The sequence below is a fragment of the Dermacentor andersoni genome, chromosome 8, assembly GCF_023375885.2.
Source record: "Dermacentor andersoni chromosome 8, qqDerAnde1_hic_scaffold, whole genome shotgun sequence".
Classification (NCBI taxonomy): Eukaryota; Metazoa; Arthropoda; class Arachnida; order Ixodida; family Ixodidae; genus Dermacentor; species Dermacentor andersoni.
The window spans coordinates 137,832,413-137,854,669 of NC_092821.1; the positions used below are offsets into that span (position 1 = coordinate 137,832,413).

Sequence of the window (22,257 nt, forward strand, 5' to 3'; positions counted from 1 at the left end):
GCCAATGTCAACGCAACGATCACCGCCAGGTGGCGCAAGACTCACTCGTTGTGGCAGTCGAACGGCTCGCAGCCGCTGGTGGGCTTCATGTGGCAGCTCTTGATGACGTCACCGGTGTCAAGCGACAGTGACGACAGGTTGCGGTGCTCCCTGATGGCGGCCATGACGGCGCTGACCTGTGAAATTTGTGACGCAGGAACACTTAACCAAAAGCTGATTTATATATATATATATATATATATATATATATATACTATGCTGAAACTTAAAGCTTTCACGGCGGTGTCTTGACAACATGAAACGCAAATTTTTGCCAAACTCACCGAAGTCGCGTTTCCGGCACAGTGTTCCTTCAGCTTCTCGTCGGCGCACACTTTTCTCATGTCTATCCTGCGTGTCGGACAAGCAGTTCAACACGAAGCATATTTAACTGAACCCCCTTTTTCGTGCAGGACAGAGCCTTGAAGAGACACTAAAGAAAACTTGTTTGAGATTCGTTAGTAAATTACGCTCCTAATAATACAATACCAAAAAAAGAAGCTAATTTTACCGGGAGATGAAGCTGCATGGTAAGCCAGAAAAGACGCAAAAAAAAAAAAAAAACGAGACACAAGTGGCGACGCCACTGTAAAGTTCGCGTACCAGCTCGCTCAGACGTCATAGATTGTGACGGCGCCTGTTTCGGCATCCCAGTGAATTTCTTGTCGGTAAAGAAATTAATAACATTGTGTTCTAAATGAGAAAAGGATAAACTCGGCAAACTTCAGGAACTTCTACAGCACCGAAACGCACCGAAAATTTGTACTTTGAAATTCTTGACATCACATTGGCGTAAGGAACTATGTATTTGGCTAAAAAAAAAAAAAAAGAGAGAGAACTGAAGTTTGGTAGTCAATTTTTTTCTTCTAATTATGAACTTGTTATGACAAAATTACTGAAAAATAAAGCTTCGACAGAATAATTTTGTCAGTTGAAACTGATTTAATGCTTCCCTTTAGTGGAGGGTCTCTTTATAGCATTGAAGGAATCGGGGACCTTAACAAAATCATATGGGCATTAAAAGTTTGTAGACAAAGGAAGCACTTCGCTTTAAATGTAAGAGGGCGCGACCAACCAATTGCTGAGGCAGACTGAGAGGGCGGGAAAGACGAGGTCCTTCATGGACTCGACGCGGATGTTGGTGGTGGTGGGGAACTTGAAGTACATGATGAAGAAGTCGGTCGCCTGGTACGTGAATCCGGCCACGCAGGCCACGGTGATGAGAAGCCGGATGAGGAACAGAGGATCCAGGAGCCTGCGTAACGCGACAGACAGAGTCGGTCGGGACTTGGATATTTATATTTTTGGGGGACATTTATTATTCATCATTATTTATATTTGGGTAACACGTATATACTATACCAAGTTTTTCTTTTTTTCAAAAGTAAAGTAAAGGTGAAGCATTTCGCAGAAACGAAACTAAGTACAAATTTTTTCACAGTCAATTAGGTTAGTTGAGAATCCACCAGTTAATTTTTTGTTGTTGATGGGCACTCAATTAAGTAAGCGTCATATTATTTCCTTCACCCATTGCTGTCACATTTGACGAGACGTCAATTATGAAACTGTGGGAGAGCTAAAAAGAAACAACGGGCAGTTATGTGTGTTCGGCAAGGTACAATTAACGTGCATATATATATTTTTTTTTTTTGCTTATCAGATAGCCCGCGAAGTGCGAAACGTACCACGCCCCCCGGTTACAACGCCAACCCGCAATACTCAAACCCGCGCCAGAAAGCAGCACCGCCAAAGATGATCGCTGTGCACGAAAATGGGTACGTGAAAGGTATACAACTGCGGCTCTAAAGATAACACGGACGCGCTCTTTCCACAACGCGCAAGAAAGCTAGAGCTCGAAACGTAAAACCAACATAGAGGCTACATACGCGTTGTATCGGAGAAGGCGAAACAGAGGAAGCGGAAACTTCCCAACCTATAACGCTTCATCAGTTCAGTTCAACGTATTCCCGCTTTATTTTCGACTACAACGTCGCAAGACAATGGCTGTGTTCCAATACTCGCCGTAGACGGCTAAGTGGACAGCGGCCATCTTAAGTCTCGTTCCAATTCTCACGAAGACATCAAAGTAGACAGCTTCGCGAAGATAGCATCGAAGTAAAAAACGATGCAGGCTACTTTACTGTCCAAACAAGATGGCGGCCGAGCAGGACGCTTGGAAAGCCGACGGGAAGGTTGCCTGCACACACAAAAACCTAGACACGCGATCTGACGCCCTTAACGTAAGCTATGCATCGTGTTTTTCGTAGGTTTGCAGGAGCAAAGACTTAAAATACAGAAATAATGCGTGCTTTTTTCACCGTTTTCGTGACGCCGCGATGTGGCGTCCCGTTGCAGACGTGTCTTCCGTACGTCTTCCAGACGGCTAGAAACGCGTTCCATTACACGGCCTCGAAGCTGTCTCGGCTGTCTCTTTAGCTGTCTACCTAGACTGTCTCGTATACTGGTTAGAATTGGAACACGCCCAATGACGTTGCGGGCAGTGGGCAAAAAAAGAAGCCTTTGAAAAATGGCCTTGGAAGCGTCTACTGACCATAGCATTTTACATATACAGCAATGCAGCAGTGCATGCAAAGTTGAGATAGTACAAAAGACGCCGTGGTGGCTTAGCGGCTTTGGCGCCGCGCTGCTATAGGCCCGAAATCGCGGGTTCGAAAGTCGGCCACGGCGGCCGCATTTCGATGAAGCCGAAATGCAAAAGAAAGAAAAAAAAAAACGCCCGTGCATTGAGTTTCAAGTTAAAGAAGCCCACATTGGGTCAAAATCGAATCCGAAGTTCCGCGATTACGGCGTGCCTCATGATCAAATCGTGGTTCTAGCACGTGAAATACACATTTCTTTTCTTTCTTTATGTTTTTATTTATGTTTAAGACAACATAAAATATGAATTACACATCAAAATACGTGGAAGAACTAGGTACTCTCAATTATGCATGTCGCGCGGTTACAGTTGAAAGAAAAAGTGAAAAAAAAGCAAAGATAAACAAACATTTAGTCGTGAGTTTCGCGACACAATAGGTGCCAGATCATAGCTCGTGTGGTGTAAGAAATAACGAGATAAAGCTATGCCCATGACCAGCATAAGAAAGAGAGATGTATATAAAAACATATATTAGCAAATAAACAAACAACCACCCATGTGGTGCTTCCGGAGAAGTGCCTAGATTAGGTTGATCATGTCGCTCCTCAACGGGTATAGGAAAACAGGTATTTATAACAAAGTATATGTAACAACGTATATAGTATAACAGGTATATACAATCAAGCTGCCATAGAATGCTTTTCTGGTGTGCAGGAGTCCCTTAGAAGGATTCAGTGGCTTAACGCACAACGTCTGAGCCTTGTAGCCCCCGAAATTTGATCTTTACCAGCATAGTAAAATTGTGCAGACAATCCGTACAATGAGGTTACCAAAAAAGAATATGAGAAACAAAAGCAGAAAAAAAGACAGGACTAATACGGAACATAACAAACATATCTATTGAATTCACGCGGTAGTTTTAAACACAACGTCACCATCATTGGGCTCGACAACGTGAAGCATCCCAAATCTCGCACAGCCCTAATCTAATGTGCATTTTGGTTGCGTATCAAACATGATCTACTACGGAGCGAACAGTTTTTTTTTTTTTGTGAGTCCCCATTTCGTAACGCCTAATGCACGCACCTTCGAAAACCGAGTCCGAGAGAGGAACTAAATAATCAGTCCCCGAAATAGTAATTCTACGTGGCATTCGTACGGAACATTTGCCATCGCCCGAACAGCCTTTTATTTCCGTTATATGTATATGGGCATTACACATATATGTGAAATATTGTACAGAGGTTTTTTTCTTTCTTTCTCTCTTTTTTTTAAACCAGACGGACTCCGCGTAATACAAAGTTTCACTTTGTTTGGGAATAAGAAAATATTAGATATTCGATGGTCGTTTTTCTCAAATATTCCCATTCTATTGGCGTTCGGTAATTGCGCTATCGTTTGAGCACCTCTAATTATATCTAACTGTTTAATGCTCGATACAGTAATAGTTAACCAGACTCGATAACAGTAACGTAAAACAGACATGAATAGAGATTTATAAATAACACATCTCACACCGTTTGGGACAGAATGACGTAGTTTAGAATATATATATATGTATATATATATATATACCGGCGACAGGAGACTTGTTTGTCCTCGAAGCGTGTTTCTTTATCCTCTGTCGTACATTCACGTTATTAGACAGGCACTACGAAGTAGCATGACGCTAAGAGCTATGGCAGTCGAATGGTGCAAAGTCGCAGACACTATATACCAACGTAGCCGATGCATAGGCGCAAGCGTCTTCAATGAGGCGTATACACGGGCTAAAAAAAAATGTATGCTAGTGTCCGATGCCGAGTTTGATGTGCATAATTAATACAGAGACGTTTTGTAGTTTGTAGTTTGTAGTTCACTGCATGAGTTTTGTTATTCACTGCATCGATCCGAGCTCGTTCTAGCTGGGTTCGTTATAGCAGGCGACGCAGTCGGATGTCGCCACGCTAGAATTTTATGAATTATTATTATCGGTAATTATTATGAAGACGGAATTAGTCGGGAAGCGTTGTCCAACGCTCGAAGGCATTGCGATATTGTAGTTAAATGACAATATCTTCTTTCGGCAAAAAAATACACACAAAAAAAACAGATCATGGGCAGTGTACAGTTCAACTTTTACATGAGTAGGGGGGACGGGGGGCGGGGGGGCTCACAACATGGAATCTTTTGGGGTAGGCTTGCTTCCGAAAGAAAGATACAGAGCTGGCCATTTCACGTATTAGGCAACCTCTCTCCTATCGTTTATTTAGCTTTTGGTGCAAGCATGCTGCGTCGTGGCCGGAAGGAAGCCTGTATATAGGTTTATGCCCAACTACTTCTTTACTACAGGGCAGCTGATCTGCTAAACACTTATTTCCACGTTATAAACAGACTCTGCGTCCTTTTTTTTTTCCTTCCGTTGCACCTCCTTCAAAAACCAACCACGTAACTTAACAATGTGTGCTGTTTTGTTGGTTGAGTAGAACTTGTTGCTGGGCGAGTTGGTTGGGATCTAATGACTGGTTGGTTCTTTCTCATTTTTCATATATCCATACTTTATCATCGATTTAGCGCGTAGACAAGCTTTTTACGCAGCTCCTACGGCAAACCTTGGCGCATCTCTCCCAGTACCATATGCACATATTTAGCAGGCAACAACAACGTCAGTGTTGACGCACTTGGCCTTGACCTTGGAGCCGAAAGAAGTGTGCTTGCTTGGGCTTTGCCCTCGTGTTATCCTGAAACCGCGCTGTTGACTGTGGGCTTTGTTCAGCATGGGCTTGATGGAGTCCATGGACCTGGAATCTCCTCTGAAGCAAAGAACAGATGAACATTGAGATACATCTGCGCTCCTCTAAACACGGAGAGAACGCACTGAGGTAAATGCCACTGAGGTGCATAAGTTGAAAATGTGTAGCTTTGCCTTGGTCTTTCATTACGTTCGTATTTCCTGCAGTTCACATAAACATAATGAAACCGCCACTACAACGTAGATTATATGATTCCTTAATATGCAAAGTAAACCAAGTTCAAGATAATCGAAACTAGGCCTTCGCTGCGACTGTGTCCACTATTTACGCAGATTATGTGGATTTGCAGCGTTACCCAAATGCATTTATATTGATGGCATGGGATATTACTAGAAGCCCATTTTACTTTTGCAAGCTTTTCTGCGCACATACATTTCCCCTCAAGACTTACTCCACTTACGGACAAAAGCGTTCACCTTCACTCAATCGCTGAACAAACGTGCACATTTCAGCCAGTTGTGAGTTAAATACATTAGTGCAGGCTTTTTTTTTCTTCTTTGAAATGAAGGGTGGCATGCTCACCTGTTCCATGTGTGATAGATTGGCCGAACTCCCGGTGACACAGAAGTTCCAAACGTTCCAGGACTGACTGCCCTGTGGTCCGGGACACAAACGAGAAATTTCGCGGTTAACAAACACGTACTTTTTTTTGCATAATGCGCTATCAAAACGAAGCCTTAAGCTTTTCGCTTATCCGGTACGTTCGTTGGTATTTTGTCATTGTCCGAATTACCACCTAATACTAAGCTAGCTTTAGTTGACGTCTAAGCGTTCCCATTTAGGCCTAGCTGGGCGCCAAGTGCGATGGATGCCACATCTCCCGAGTTAAATCGCACCTTGGCGCCAACCTTACACGATCCCGCCGAATGTCATGGCAGTCTTATCATGTTTAGTTGAGCAGAGGAGGTATCATTGACGGTCACCTTCTCGGAGGAGCAAACATTTTGGCTTCAGTGTAACCCTTGTAGGCTTGGCGCGAATGAATGAAAACGCGCTGTTGGAGTTCACAGGCCCAAGTGTGCAACACAGCAGAAGGGACGTCGCGAAAAGTGCGTTGGCAGAGCTGCCACAGCAATCGATGGGGCGGGGAAGTGCTATTATATGGTTGCACTCACCCCTCCCACTTTCGCACGCAATGATGGGACCCGTCCCTTTTTGTCGTCAAACGCGAGATGCCAGCACGCTATATCGCGGAGAAAAAAATCGATAAAACGATCGACTTCATTCGTTTAGTTCAGCTTTCTTTTTGCGTTATGGTGGTGTCTGTACCGGTTAAAGCAAGGACGTGGAGCTTGTGTACGTTGCGATGACACCCTAGATAGTCTGCTTTTTTTTTCATCTTTCGTTATCAAATATATTACAAGCCGCTTGCTTCCAGAGCAAGGAGTGCGGCCGTGTAGAGTCATACGCCTACATAAGAACGCATAAACTTTACAAATTTCTAACAGCGTTGAAATGGAAATACGCATTCGTATCTTGAAACGAATACTAATAATATAATATACAATACATATTTGTTATATTATAGTATAATAATATAGTAAAATGTATTACTACAAACTCCTGTCGCACATACATAAACATAACCTACTACATTCAGCGTACACAACGCCAGCTCGTTATGCACTGCGTAACGAACAGATAACAACTCCACGAACACGTACACATTATGGAAGGGCTGTCTTCGCCTATCGAATATCCGCACTAATAAAGCGTGTGACATTACAAATAAATTTCAGCTTGTAACTTTACAGATTCAAGTCGCAAATAATATTTTTTGTTGTTGTTGTTGTTGAATGAGTGAAGAACCCTTTCACACAAGTGCACCTTTATTTTTGATGTTTCTATGTTTTGAACGTGCATGAAAAGATGTTCGTAATTTCCATAACTGTATTTGTCTTTATCTTGCATTGTATATTATTTTCACTATTTCAAAATACCCAGTGATGTAAAGTCCTTCAAATTTTCATTTTTTGAATGTAGCACTTTGTCTGCTGTCTGCATAGTCCCCAGCATAGAGTTTCTTACAAAAATTTTTGTAGGAAGCTCTATGGTCCCCAGGTCCCGTCATGTTGTCTACGACAACTTTTTTACCTGGAGAACTCCCAGCATTGTGTTGGAAATAAACTAAAGTGAAACTGAAGTGAAGTGAATGCGCACTTCGAACTAGTCTTGACAGCTATGCCATCGCGTTAATTTCGCTTCCAAGGCATGAGAGCGCGGACCGTCACTTTGCATACAGCATTACTGCACGGAACTTAGACTCTAACTTTACCATTCATCTTTGTTTACATCTCTGTACAAATTAATGACGAACATGACAGTGAATTGCAACATCTTGAATAAACATGAATGTTTCGTCACTTATTAGTCCTAAACAAAATAAAAAAGGGGACTGTGGAAAACAAAACTGAAAGCGAAATCGATGCACTTACTGCTAGCCCGATCGTGGTAAAGATCGAGATTAGCTTTTGTACCCGACCACAGCAATATATGTCGCTGCGTTCGCTCGCTGAACGGCTGTTGCGAGGCGGGTACTCGCCGCGATGTATCGTTTTTGGTAAATAGTAGTGCGGAAAAATAAAACGGGTTTTCATTTCTCAGTCACGGCAGCAAAACTTTTCCGTTTTTAAGGAGCTTTAGTTCGTTATGCCACAGCCTGTTCCTCATCAAATGATGTTGTTCCAGGTAAGCACCGCATTCAAGGCATCTCTTGCGGTGCAGACTGGTGTTCTTTTATTTTTGCAAGTCCCGACTATATTCTAACTTTGCCGCAATTCTTTTCAAACTACGGGTATACACCATTGCACGCCGCTACATCACTATGTTGCCAGGATAACGTCTCACGGTCTCAGAGGCGAAGCGCGTGCTTGATATGACGTATCGCATTCACCCGGTTGAGGCGCGTACAACTGTGGTCTGCATGGTGCCTGTAGAGGCGGCGGCAACCTTCCGTCCCATTACCGGATCCAATTTTGTAAGAAATTTGCATTAACTAACGCGTTAGCGGCGATCTGTGGCGCGCGCTATGCGTTGCCGTCAAGATTAGAAACCAGCGCCAAGATAGCACTCGCCGAGAGCGATTCAATCGTCGCTACCGTGGTTGAAAGGAGCGTACCGCCACAATGCATGCATCTGCAGTGCTGCAGAGGAGGAGACGACAGGTCGAGTCGCAGGTTTGTAGTAGTAGTCACGTTGCCGTGACGTCCTGTTATAACGTGCATTTTTGTGTGCTTGTCCTCCGCAATTCCCCGGAAAGCAACAGAGTTCTGTGGAGCCGATGCAAGTCGACGCGCCGCCCGAGGAGAATGAAGCGGCCGAGGAAGAGACCTACGTAGTCGAAAACCCAACTTTGGTGAGTGGAATATTCTTTTCGCAACTTTCGCTGTAGTTAGGTTTGCTGCTTTGAGCTGGGTACGCGCTGCAAATGTTGCTTTGCGACGTTTCGCCGATCTAGCGCGTCGGCATACAGCGTTCTGAATGAAGGCAGTGCTTCGGATCATTGTTCACGTTTTTGACGATCGCGGATTAAGAGTGCGACCACTTGTGTGCGACTGTGTTCACCCTAGGTGCTCCGTTCACTCGCGGTGTGGCGGCTGAATTTCGTGAACGTTTCCTGACGCATAGCTAGAATACGGTAACCGTTAACAAACTTACGTATATTTCTGGATATATTTCTGCACAGAATGCTAATAGAACGTACACGTATGCAAGTCAGAAATCTGCAGATGCTGAATTATTGAGTTGAGAGCGATGCTTTGACTTTCTTACTCCACAACTTTGCCAAATAACAACAAAGGCATTGTTATTGTTTATCTTGACGTGTTTGTTTTTGTTGTTCGAGAACTGCCCAAAGTGGCCCACAGGTTGAAATATTCACAGTGCCTAACTGTACTGGATACAAGAATATTGCTGTGAATTGGCAGCACAGGCACAAGAACTGTGAGAACCAGTCAAATAATTTCCAGCCTGTAATTTCCCTGCAAAATGTATTTATATATCACACGACATGTGAGGTTGATCACTTGTGAGAGTTGTTAATGACAACTCCAGAGAGTGTGCCAGCGAACATACGCCTTCCGAAATTAGGGATAGCTACATGTTAATAGGAAATGTAGCTTGGAACATGCCTTAATTTGATTTCCCGCACCATGCAGTGTGTATCACTACAACTCTAGCACCTTTTAACATATACTGATGCCATGAGGAAGGAAGGCCTTGAAATGCTGCTTGATGTGCGTAGTCAGAGACCACTGCTGACATCAGTGCCGTCATGTTTGTCTTGGTCATTTTGTGGGTGTCGGTTTTCTTGTACTTGTGCCACTTGTTAGGATAATGTTCAGTACTGTGCTACTTGGGTCACTAACAAGGTTCCTCACCATTAGTAGCATACATGTTTGGGCTGGTTAGTTCTAGAACAGCGCAAATGCACTTGCTTGCAAGTTTCAATTTGGTTTGCCACTTCTCATCTCATCCTGTGTATTGTTCCATTTTCCTGCTCAAGTTCCTTACCAGATGACGTTTACAGCCCCCATCACAGCTGTCTAGAGCACTGGAGCAGTGTGCTTCCAAGAACCTTGGCACCACCTCTCGGCAGAATCTGGCATGACAAATTTGCTCCTGGGCATGTGCTGCCAGGTGGACAGGGTATTGCCACTCACAGCCATAGCTGTGTGCATGGAGGAAGGAAAAAGAACTTGGCCATGGGCCTTGTGCAGCTCTCCCTTTCTGAGGATTCTGCCCAATGGCAGGTTGCGTGAGCATGCTCCTTTTTATTGTTGGTGGTTGTGTTGTCAAGCGAAGACATGTGCTGATAGAGAACTGTTCCTGCTGCCATGGTTTGACACAGCCTGCCGGCTATCTCATCTCCTCCTATCATTGGCTATGACTATGCTTATAGCTTTGCAACTAGCAAAGTCCTGTCTGCCTGGCAACACATGCTCGGAAACAAGTAATTCCAGGGGTTTTGGAAGCATGCCACTGCCACACTTTACATCTAGAAACGATTACTTGCGATGCACAGATCCAAATCTGACGTCTTAATATGTAGCAGGTAGCTCTCCCGTTCAACATTTAGTTGTATTAGGCACTTTTATGAGTGACTTAAGTTTAGACGCTACATCCTTTTGGGAGCAGCTTGAGTCATATTGATCAAGGGGGTACACTCCCTGCTGTACATGAATAATTTTTTAGCCGATGCACGTGCCATGTGTAATCACTGAAAGCTTTTTGCCCAGCTGGGGTGACAACTGCCATGTCATTGCAGAACAAAAACTGATGTTGCCTGCAGAAAGCGGCAATAATGTTTCACCGTCGAGCATGCAACTGTTGAGGTTTCATACTGTCATTGCCAGCTGGTCATAAAATTATCATTGTGATGGCTTTTTTGCCGAAACGCACAAAATATATTGCAGTACTCAACGCACCAAGGCTTCTTTGCTTGCAGCTAGGGCCTCATCAGCACCAACATTGTGATTAATGTAAGAGACACATTCAAGTGTGATGACGACAAATTTGTTTGGTTGTTCTCGCTCATTTCATGCCTCTTGTATAACCAGCAGTATACAATCTAATCAGCTTGTCAGAGTCATGAAGTTGTCCTAATAGTGTTGTCGATTGCTTCTAGCACATAGATGTGTGATGAGTGCGGATGTCATCTCACTTAAGAACACTGAGAATGTGTTTAAGGTAGTGCGAAATGGTGATGCCATGCCAGTGTCGCTGTTTCACTGGTGGAAATATAACTGTTTACAACACCGTTTGACAGTACTAGCATGTTGCCTTTGTGGCTATGACATACTGCTGCTCTGAATGAGGTCAAGGGTTCGATTCCCTGGCACGGCGGCCACAGTCAGTTGGGAACGGAATGCAAGAACACTTGTGTACTATGCTTTGGGTGGTTCTTAATTCTTTCTGGTCCAATGATTCCTGTAGGATTCTCAATGTTTTGCAGGAAATATCCGACACCGGGAAAAACAAACAATTCTATTCTCTGAAATCTGAGCAGCAGCAATGCTAATTGCATAATTTGTCAACTTAGTGCTATAGATAACTATGGCTCCCTGATACTTCACAAATGTCCATGTGTCGCATCACACAGTGGTTGTTAGGCCTCCGTGCCATACCTTCGAAGCCTGCACTCTAAAGCACTTGCATGCCTTCTTGGGTGGCACGAAAATGGTCTTCAAATAACCTGCGGTCATATTTCTCATCATTATCATTGTGGATTGCGAAGTTCGAAGAACCACATGCTGCTTACAACACCTTCAGTTGTCGGCAGCTCATGAGAAAACCTTTGGTTCATTGCCCAAAACTCCAGTGAGAAACTTTCTTTCTTTATTTTTCCAAGTTGTCGTTCAGATTCACTCAACTGAGAGTTTGATGGCATACCATCTGGGAAGGTAACATAATTGTTAGGAAAGGAGCTGGTCATGGAGTGTAGTACAAAAATATGGCATTTAGAGATCCATACGAATGTTTTGTTCACAGTGGCAAGTCTGCTTCCACATGGGTGGCTTTCCATTGCAAACAAGCGATGCATATGACCCTCAAAACGTTTTGTTTTGACTATGGTCAGTGACCCGTTTCTTTCCCGACAGATTTGCATTATATATAATGTTTCCACTTCATTGAAAACATTCGCACCAGAAAGAGCTCAAAGAAATTCTGCTTCTTAAAGTAGCTGCGGAGCCCTCCATCACAGCCTCCTGTGCAGCTTCCAGTCGTGAAACGCCACAATTCAAAATTTGCTTTGCCCTTGCAGGACCTGGAAGCACACGCCAACAGCTATGCGGGCCTTGCCCGACTTTACCGACTCCTCTACATTGCCGACCACTGCCCGTCGCTGCGAGTCGAGGCTCTGCGCATGGCCCTCACCCATGTGCAGAACACGTACAACATCGCCAAGTACCAGGAGATTCACAAGAAGCTCAGCGAGGCTGTGGGGTGAGCGTGGAATTTAGCCCTACAAGGATGAAATGAAAAATACCTGAAGGAAATGCTTATTTTTCATCTGAATGTGTGAAATACGGCAAGAATAAGTATAACCACCGAAATTAAAAAAATATATACATGTTTTAGACTTTTTTAGCAATTGGTTTGTTGGTTGTGGAAAACACCGGAAGCGAGCTTCACCTCATGTCGCCTATGGCTCTGTGTGAAACTTGTCCAGACAGGTAGGGTTAAATGGGGTTTAACTGGAGAGGTTTGAAGCGGTACATCTCCGGCCACTTCATTTCACTTCTGTGCAAGAAAAATAAGATAAATTTGCTTAAAAGAAGGGGAAGAAATAATGATACAAAAAATATTTTAAAAGGAACACTACAGCATCCGCACACACTTGCACATACAAGAGTGAAAGAAGAAAACAGATGAAGCATGACGACGAAGGCATGTCACTGTACAAAATAGTCCCTAGTATATTTAGCACTTTTCCATAATTATAAAGGTCTTTCATCATACTGACAGCTGTTTCTTTAATGCGAAGCATTCTTTGGCTCATTTTTGGCACTTCGCAGTAGGTAGGTTCCTGTCTCGCGTCACTTTAAATAAAAGGAAAATAATGTGTGACCAACAGTGGAATGGAACCTCTGCTGGTTGAGCACAGCAGCCCGTTGCTGTAACCATTAGGCCACGATCGTATGCATACTTGTCTCCTTCCGAAGCCCATCAGCTCTTTAAAATGCTTGCTGCGCATGCCCTATGCCACTTTGTCTTCTGTCCTTGTGAAAGAAGACGCACTCTGAGGTGCCGTGTTAGACTGCGGTATCTTGGGGACCGGCTAACTTACCTCATAGCATGCTACGTAGAAATTGTGCGACCTTGTACTGACTTCATGATTGCCCAAGTTAATCATGCTTTAAAATTCATTTGCTGGAGAACACGTCGTGTTACATGCACCTCACTGCGTAGACACATGTGTACGATTGCATGAAACGTAGACACAGTTGATGTGTGTTCATCTCGTTTATGCTCGTCTGCTACCTATGTAAAAAACAAACAACAATTGCCATGTGATATCGCGTCGAATGACCGGCGTAGCAATCGTGCTGTCGCTGCCATACCGTCGTCATACCGTCGTCAATAGAGCTTTGTGGAACCGCAAACAATGCTGGATAGCCAGCTACTTGCAAAATGCGTCGCATAACGTCAGTTCAGTTTGTGACAGTGCGTGGGATCTGCAAAATTTTTCAAAGCCACTACTAATTGGCAATGGTTCAAATGTTGTCTGAACGGACGATGGGTGATTGCCCCCAGAGTCCCAAGCTTAAAGCTTAGATTTAGCTGTTGCATTTGCTGGGCGTGTTGGAAGGAGTTCTTGTCGGATATGGAACAGGGGCTGCCATTGCGTTTCCTCCTCTGACCGTGCTTTCAGAAGAAAGCAAGTTGTGGCACCAAACTTCTTCTTGCCCGTCCTCTGTTCCTGCTCTAATTCAGTAAATGACACTTGGTATCTATCATTCAGTCTTGGCTGGAGACATTTAGTTAGACACTGTGTACTCAAAACTGAAACTCGCCAAGAGAAAATATCTTTCTTGTGTGCTGCTCGCAAGCAACGCCCGTCCATTAAGGGTGGTAGAGCATTACACACGTGATGTGGAAGATGTTAATTTGGCTCGAAGCTGTGTCATGTCATTTTGCCTGTTATCATTTCCATGTTATTGGAGTGGCAGTTAATACGGATACTCTTGGCGAATTTTTGCTGTTTCCATGGTGTCCTGCATAGGTTTATGTTGTATGTATTCTATATGTTTATGTATGCTGAATATTCAAGGTGGATGCTATACTATTCAACCACCAAAGTTGTTCAAGCCTGGTCGTATGTTCTTGACTAAATTATTCCTCAGAATTTTTTAAAGATTGCAGTGCATAGATAAAAGTCATAAAACATTTCATTTACAGTATATGTGTTTTATCTTAAATATTCTCAGACATCTAAACAAAAGAGTATTAGTGCTCATAATCTGAAAATGGTGTAATTTCAATGGCGCTGCTGTTTATGGCCAGCACAGCGGTTCCTGTACAATGCCATTATAGGTCCTACGTGGCGTAGTAAAGCTTATAAGGGTGCCAGAAATTTTCACGCACCAAATATGTCGCAACTGCGTACATTAGTTAAAACACCGTCTGACAAGTTCAAGCAGAACGCTAAAGCTTGTTATTGAAGTCAGTGGTTCGTCCTTGAGACAAAACTGGCAGTTTTCCTTCCCCAACATTTCGTCGTCCTTTCAATTAAACAAAAATTATTAATTTCCCCTACGCTTTTGTATACCTGCTTCACATTGTAACTAATATCGATGTCACTTAAGTACTTTCAAGCAAATCAAGCCGAATCAAAAGTGCCTTTTGTGACTGAGGTGTATGCCAAAAATAGTTTCTCAGCTTTCCTTTTCTTGTCACTCGTAGCTGGAACTTATGTTGCATTTGGCATCAGTTCAGTCCACCTGTCGGGAGCTGTCAAGCTGGCTTCTACGCAAGGCTTTATATCTCGAGAACACAGATTTCAGCTTCTTCTGTCATTGTGTGTAGTGTGCTACCTTCAGAGCGCTTCTTAGAGTTGTAAACCTTTTTCGTGTTCACAATTTATTTTGTTGTGCGATATTGAATGCTTAAATATAAACTGCAACACTTTTGAGTGTTGAGTGACACTCGCCTTGCATAATTAGTTATTGCAACACTCTAAGAAAATGTTTGTTTGCATTTTTCCTAAAACCGTTGATAGTAGAAACTAGTGCTTCAGTGAGGTTAATTGTTGCCAGGCAACGAATTCAAGGTGGAAAATGGGCTTCAGAAATGTAAATATAAGATGTGCAAGGTCATTCAAAGCCAGACGGTGTCGTCTTATTGACCTACTTCGCTAGGATAGAATCAATAGTGGGCTAGCGAGGCAACCTCAACGGTGTTCTGCGCACTTTGAAATTGTAGGAGCACTCCGAACCTACCTGATGTGACGGGCAGCAGCAGCAGCAGCTCAGGAGCCGTGCCACCCCTAGACAGCCAGTGGATTGAGACCCGCAGCAAAAAGGCAGCATTGAAGCTGGAAAAACTCGACACCGATCTCAAGAACTACAAGAGCAACTCGATCAAGGAGAGTATCAGGTGAGGTCCTGTAGAGTTGAGAGCAACTGTTACTATGCAGTAGAACTGCATATCCAGTTTTAGGCGGCAATGGTAATTTTGTTCATTTAAAATGTATTCTCCGCATGTCGTGTACTATTAATAACAAAAGAAAAAAAAAAAAAAACGTCGGATGGTAGGTTTCAAAACTTGGGGCCTATTCTGTGAGTGTCCACCCCGTAGACACGTCCATTTCGTCCGCTGCTGAAGTTCCGATTGGCTTGGCTAAGGCACACGTCTGGGGACAGGCACTCCCAGCCCATCAGAACTTCAGCAGGAGACGAAATGGACATGTCTACGGGGTTGGACACTTGCAGAATACCCCCTCTGCCCCCCTCATGTTTTGAAACCTACCATCCGACATAGTAGTTCCTTTTGTATTAATGAAGTCATGATTTAGGCTATGCACCCGGACGTGTGACAAAACATGGGGACAGATACTGATAACGCTTCAAGCTAAGAGCATTTCGAGATGAGTTAACGAATCCCGTCTTCCAGGCGCGGCCACGACGACCTTGGCGACCACTACCTCGACTGCGGGGACCTCAACAATGCGCTCAAGTGCTTCTCCCGGGCACGCGACTACTGCACGAGTAGCCGGCACGTGGTCAACATGTGCCTAAACGTGATAAAGGTAATGCACATGGATTTTTGCATTATGTTCGAAATTAATTGTACTTACCATGTATGCACAATGTTTACATGGTACCAAATGTCGCACTTGCCACGTCAGACTGCGCGGAAAAGTTAGTATGACAAGTTGGGCTAATTGATGATGGTCTGTTGCGATAAGCCCCACTTAAATTAATATAAGGACATGAAAAAATGAGAGCTACGTGTCCTGTAGGTATTCTCCTGTTCTTGTGGTGCTTGTAGTGGAAAAAACTCAGTTGTTGCGTGCAACACTTGCAGGATATTTTGACTGTAATGAAGAATCTGAGGAACGCCAAGTGGCTATGCTGAATGCGCGTTTGCGTTTCTTTTGAATCTTGGCACAAAAGCAAGGCACACTCTTCATCTGTAGCACTCTCTTTGTGTCATCGCCTCAGCAATTTTTATGAATGTGCAAGACATTGACCACATTACACGCCAGCACTCAACTGTAGATTCAGTGCCATTTGGTTACGTGCACTCACATGCCGCTGTCTCTACTTCCTTCTCATCAATGCACAGTGCTTGCAGGAAAATCACTCCACGACCTCACAAGGCTTAAGCCTGCTAATGTCCCCATAGGATGCCATTGCACTAAAAAGAACGCTTATTATAACTTGCAGAATATTCTTTTCGTGGACTGCACACGTCCATATCCATTTAAAATAATTACAGCGAAAGCAGTGGTCCGTTGTCACAAGAGGCTTGCCAAGATGGCAAATCAAGTGGGCGTGGAGGTACTTGAGACAGCTGTGAGATGTGGAATAGCTCCCTTTGGCATCTGCTGCAAGGCTGTTAATGCTACTAAGAGAGCTATCATTGTCTTTCTTGTCATCCTCCTTCAATGTTTTTCTTATCTTTTGTGCTTTTCAGGTCAGCATTTACCTGCAGAACTGGTCCCACGTGTTGACGTATGTCAACAAGGCGGAGGCGACGCCAGAATTTGCTGACGTACGTTTGTACCGCAGAGTTTCAATTCTTTTTTATTTGTTCCTTTATTTCGTTCACTTTTATGCCGTGTTCTGGCGTGCTAGGCCTGCTCTCGTGGTGTTCAGTGGCCTACCTACCTGCCTCAAAGTGTAATCCATCAATATGTCTAAAGGAAGCCAACAGACAGCTAAGCCAAGAAAAGTAAAAGGCAACTACTCGAGCTAATTATAATGGCAGTTAATTTCCTCCTTTGCATCATTCTCTGCTGACTTCACTGGGCTATTACTAGCAATAAATCAAGTCCCGAATGCCATCAGTCCATCTTGTCTGCTTAATCTGACTTGTCATTTTTCCTTCATCGTCATCCTCAGCTTTTTTTACGTCCACTGCAGGATGAAAGCCCCTCCCAACAATCTTGCCTCTAAGTAGCCACTGCTAAATGCTGCTGCATGCTTGTTCTTGGTTTGCTATTGGCACTGGAGAAGTCACCATTGAATCTTCTGTTATGCAAATTGCTTCCCAGGGCCATGCCAAGGACACGCACCAGAGCATAGTGACCAAGCTACGGTGTGCAGCCGGACTAGCCGAGCTGGCCACCAAGAAGTACAAGTCTGCTGCCAAGAACTTCCTTCAGGCCAGCTTCGACCACTGCGACTTTCCCGACGTAAGTAGCGTGCAATCGGGCATGCACAGGTTCGTGTGCTCTTCGATTGCTTAGAAAGAAAGGCAGGAGCCTTGATCAACTATTCCTGAAAGGAATAGTAACAAGAGAAACGAGTAGTTTAGCTCTATATTGGTTGATAGCCTTTGTACATTACCAAAAAAAAAAGCCACTCTTACCGTGAGAATATACTTGGCAAGCCAGAAAAGACAAAGCGAAGGACAGATACCGGCAGTGCCTTGGAAGTTCCTGAACCAGCTTGCCGTCACGTCGTGGATTTTGACAGCGTCTGCTCGAGCGCGGGTAATTGTTTTATTGGTAAATTTGGACTGCATTGCATTCTAAAGGAGTCATAGACTGAAGTTGGCAAGCTTTTAATACTTGCACAGCCGCATCCAACCAAATAACCCAGTGCACTGAAATCCGTTGCAAAACGCTGATGCTGGTGTTCTGCCGTGACATTAAAAAAATATAAATTCTGCCTTACTTCATCATAGTGACCACGGAGTTTTAAAAGAACGCTTTTCTAAACTAATTTAGTGTATCTCTGCCTGTAAGCGCGTTTTGAGGTTCCCTCAGTCTATTGTTAAATTTGAGCACTTCAGTTCACTCAGGCTTGTTAGATTCTTGGAAGAGAGAGAGTGGCACGCTCAAGAACGTGGCTGATGAGATTATGTTCGTAAGGCATGAATGGTCGGGACTGAATGCAGCTATGTTTGGTACCTGGGCTGTTGTTCATTTTGGCAGGTGGCACTGTGACATGGCCGACCGAATCATGCTGTCGTCTAATCTTGGCTGTGCATTTGCGTTGACCTAGGATGGATTAAATGGCAATTATATGTATCTATAGTGGTCACATTAACTAGGGATCAAGCACTTCTTTGGATTCTGAACATTTATGGTACTTGCTGCATGATGTTACAGGCACCACTCGCATCCCTTTCATCACAGACTGATTATAGATTTGTATCTCGCTATCTGGAAGCTGTTTCTCATGATGAGTTGCAGACTGACCTGTGAAGTGCAAAAATTTCTCATTGACGGCGATTTATTTCTTGCTCTTGTTTCTCCTTTTCCTCAGATGCTGTCCCCGAACAATGTTGCCATGTACGGCGGACTCTGTGCCCTGGCGTCGTTTGATCGCCAGGAACTTTTGCGCAACGTCATCTCTAGCAGGTGCGGCTAAGAATTGCCCTCCCGTTGCCTGTGTCACTCTGGTGTCTCCGAGTTCTGTGGCTGAGCATGATGTCATGATTCCCATGAGCAACTGGGAGGCCGACATTTCAATGGCAGAGCGCTGTTAAGGAGACAACCCCTCTGAGCTTTGAGCACTCTTTAAGGGGGAAAGAGGTTACAGAATTTTTTTTTTATTTTCTAACTAAATTTAATAAATATTGTCACACGGGCAGAGCTTTTCATGCTAATTTCAAAAATATAATTACTTCTTCAATTGACTGAGTGGTTCCAGATATGACTGAAATTAATCACCTATTAATCGGAACAATTGGAAGTGGAGTATCAGCCAGAATGTTTATAAAGACATATGGCTGGATACTGCAAAGTGTAAGAAACACAAATATAGTACTTTATTTTTGTTTTTGTGCAGGCATTGCTAATTTTACAGCAACTTGAAGTTCAGTGTCCATACATGGCTATCATGTGGTCCAGTTAGTAGCCAGACTTTAAAAATTTACAAAAGCAAAATTAAAAATCTGCTTCTACCACTGTGTAATGCACACATGTAGCTACATGCCCCTGTTAAAACTATGGCTCCATGTGCCCTGAAAACCAAGATAGTGCTTCGGCAAGTTTTGAAATTGCAGGCCATCAGAACTGGGTGCTCTTTCGGAACAGTTATACGCCGCCGCATTTCGTTCTTCAGATGGAAGTTTTTAGCAGAAATCGGCAGCTAGGGGCATATGAATGCACCGGGAACAAGAATGACACTGAAAATCTGGCTTTTGGAGCTAGGTGCTGCCAAATTGTAACTGCTGACGCCGCCAGATTCAGGGCGGTTATCTTTTTAGCGTATTTAAAGGCGAGTCCACAAGCTACTGATATATAACGACCGCGTTTTGCAGAACTATCGAGCTTGTTATAAACGGGTTTGACTGTGTGTTTACACACTTAGGTTTAGGTGCATGGTAAAGAACCCCAGGTGGACAAAATCAACCCAGAGCCCCTCACTACAGAGCCTCTCATGACTTCAGTGTTGCTTTAAGACCCCATGGATCAGTCAATCATTGCAAGGATGGGTAAATCGGGCAAAATCTGTTGTAGTCTGGCTTATTAGGCAGCATCACTTGTTTTATATGCAGGGATGCTCACTGCGAAGTGCTTTGGAAAATATTGCTGTGCGGAGGTGTGCTGACCAAACATGAGCAGCATAGAGTTAGCCTGAAAGTTCCAGTGAATGTGGGTTATGGAGCAGAAAACTTGCGCAACTGGTGTTGAAATGTTTACTTCACCTCGCCTCTGTTCTCGCAGCTCTTTCAAGTTATTCCTCGAGCTGGAGCCACAGCTGAGGGACATAATCTTCAAGTTCTACGAGTCCAAGTATGCCACATGCCTGACACTGCTGAATGAAATCAAAGTGAGCATCACAGTGTGATAGAACAGCATTAGATGCCTTATTAAGCACATGGTAAACAAAGGCTTTCTACGGGACGCTATGGTGTCCCTTAACTGGGGACATGCAGTTTAACGTATACGAGAGATGTGTAAGAAAAAAAAAGGGGGGTCGGAGACCGGGTGCCATCTGGTTCATCGTGTCAAACCTAACCAAGCCAAGATAATCAATCAGTACACCTCCTGCTTCTTCTATCTCGTCTTGTCTTGCCAGGCCTGTGGATGTCACAATCGCCCACCTGTCTCGGTAATTAGGTGCACTTGCAACTCGTAACTTGCGATTCGAGTGAGTTAAAAGCAAAAGCTAAATTCTCTATTTTATTGGTGCTTGGCCATAGCGAGAGTAGAACCACAGGGACAATTCACACGTAAAATACGTAAGCCACAGTGACCCAATAGCATGCAGACCATGTGCAGTCAGAACAATGCCATTTGTTTACATGCATAAACTGTTTGTTTCCTTGTAAATGCTATTCTAAAACTCTCTATTGTGGGTTGGTTCATTGAACATTTTTGCTTGCATGTGGGAATGTCGCAGCGCGGTATTGAAGGAGTGCTAAAGTGGCCCTCAACAGGTTTGAACCATGCACACTCTGAGGTGATTATGCAATAACTGATGAGCATTTAAAACTCTTGTCTCGCACACCTGGCCCTTTCATAGATGGAGCTCATCCTTTTGCATTGCTACGCATACATAGTAGGATCTTGATGATCCAAATCTCTCGGGACGGCGCAAGAAATTCGCGTCACCGAACACGTAAGGAAATCTGGAAATGAAGGGGGGACGGCAGCAATAAAATGTCGACTTGGGTCAAAGCTTTCAATTTTTTAAAGTGATTTTTTCCCCGCGATAATAAGACTTCCTCTATCTCATGGCGTAAATGCACAACAAAGTTAGAGAAAATTTCGCTTTAGTGTGTTGTCTTTGTAACGGCTTCGGGGGGTGTGCTATTGCACCACTGATCTTGTGGCTTTCCGTTGACACAGCACGCCCACCTCGGTATGGCCACGAACATGAGAGACCGGCTCTTCAGATAGCCACAACACCACATCTGTTCATACAGGAATACAAGCATTAAAAATTAGTGCAAAATAGAAAAACTACCATTGCAATTCTTTACTGCAGTCATGTGGCACTCAGTGAGTGCTCCTATTGGTTGCTGTGGATTTGCATCACTGGCGCACTTGTTTCAAGAACGGTTTCGCAGCAGCGAGCTGCGTGCCTTTCTTATTTCAAGGTTGACACCTCGAGGACCTTCCTGGGTATCTTGAGGTTCTTTCGTTGCTGCACCCTATTATGTCAAGGGACATGATTTGCGTGAGATAAGGGAAGCTGTTTGCTTTTCTTCGTGGCAACGAAGCTACTTCATATCGTGTAATTTGATGTGTGCAAAGGCAGAGAAGTTTAGAATTGTCATCAGGCTCTAAAGACGACAGAAGGCGTGCAATACAGGAATAAGGCTACCAATAGCAGCGAATGCCGCTGATCTTCCCGACATGACAAGACTGGGTCACTTGGGTTTGCTGGCTCCTGATAAAGTTGCAAGACGTTTGAAATCCAAAACTTGTTACCAGAGCAATGCACTCAATGCAAACACCTTTAGTTGTGTAAAAGCGTCTGCTAGTTTCTGTTGCCTCCGCTGGGAATATGTCCTTTTTCTTTAGCGAGTTGAGAATAGCTTTTGTCAACTGCAATATCAGGGAGAGTGAGCTCTGTACTACAGTCAAAACTTGCAATAATGAAATCTCGCGACGACGAAATATTTTTGCATCCCTGGGAAACGGCCATGGGATTCAATGCACTTCGTACCTCTCGACAGTGAAACATGGTACTACATCCC

General features: G+C 43.9%; 2 protein-coding genes across 9 annotated transcripts in view; one reads left to right on the forward strand and one right to left on the reverse strand.

The window, feature by feature from the left end:
* LOC126525782 (uncharacterized) overlaps window positions 1-6,540 on the reverse strand; it is a 39,457-nt gene extending 32,917 nt beyond the window's left edge. Inside the window, exons 1-5 of the mRNA XM_050173686.3 lie at window positions 5,953-6,540; window positions 5,299-5,430; window positions 1,115-1,294; window positions 324-390; window positions 46-176 (exon numbers count right to left, since the gene is read on the reverse strand). Of these exons, the coding sequence (XP_050029643.3) occupies window positions 46-176; window positions 324-390; window positions 1,115-1,294; window positions 5,299-5,414 (494 nt within the window). The 5' untranslated portion in view covers window positions 5,415-5,430; window positions 5,953-6,540. The remainder of the gene's footprint in view (window positions 1-45; window positions 177-323; window positions 391-1,114; window positions 1,295-5,298; window positions 5,431-5,952) is intronic.
* A 1,398-nt stretch (window positions 6,541-7,938) lies between these two features.
* The window catches only part of CSN1b (COP9 signalosome subunit 1b), a 31,617-nt gene continuing 17,298 nt past the window's right edge, over window positions 7,939-22,257 (forward strand). For 5 of the 8 annotated variants that reach the window (XM_050173687.3, XM_050173692.3, XM_050173691.3 and 2 more), the window contains exons 1-9: window positions 8,127-8,606; window positions 8,690-8,785; window positions 12,194-12,375; window positions 15,355-15,528; window positions 16,045-16,180; window positions 17,071-17,148; window positions 17,651-17,791; window positions 18,870-18,964; window positions 20,276-20,381. In XM_050173687.3, the coding sequence (XP_050029644.1) occupies window positions 8,556-8,606; window positions 8,690-8,785; window positions 12,194-12,375; window positions 15,355-15,528; window positions 16,045-16,180; window positions 17,071-17,148; window positions 17,651-17,791; window positions 18,870-18,964; window positions 20,276-20,381 (1,059 nt within the window). In that variant the 5' untranslated portion in view covers window positions 8,127-8,555. The other 3 variants (XM_050173689.2, XM_050173690.2, XM_050173688.3) reach the window with 3 other exon arrangements.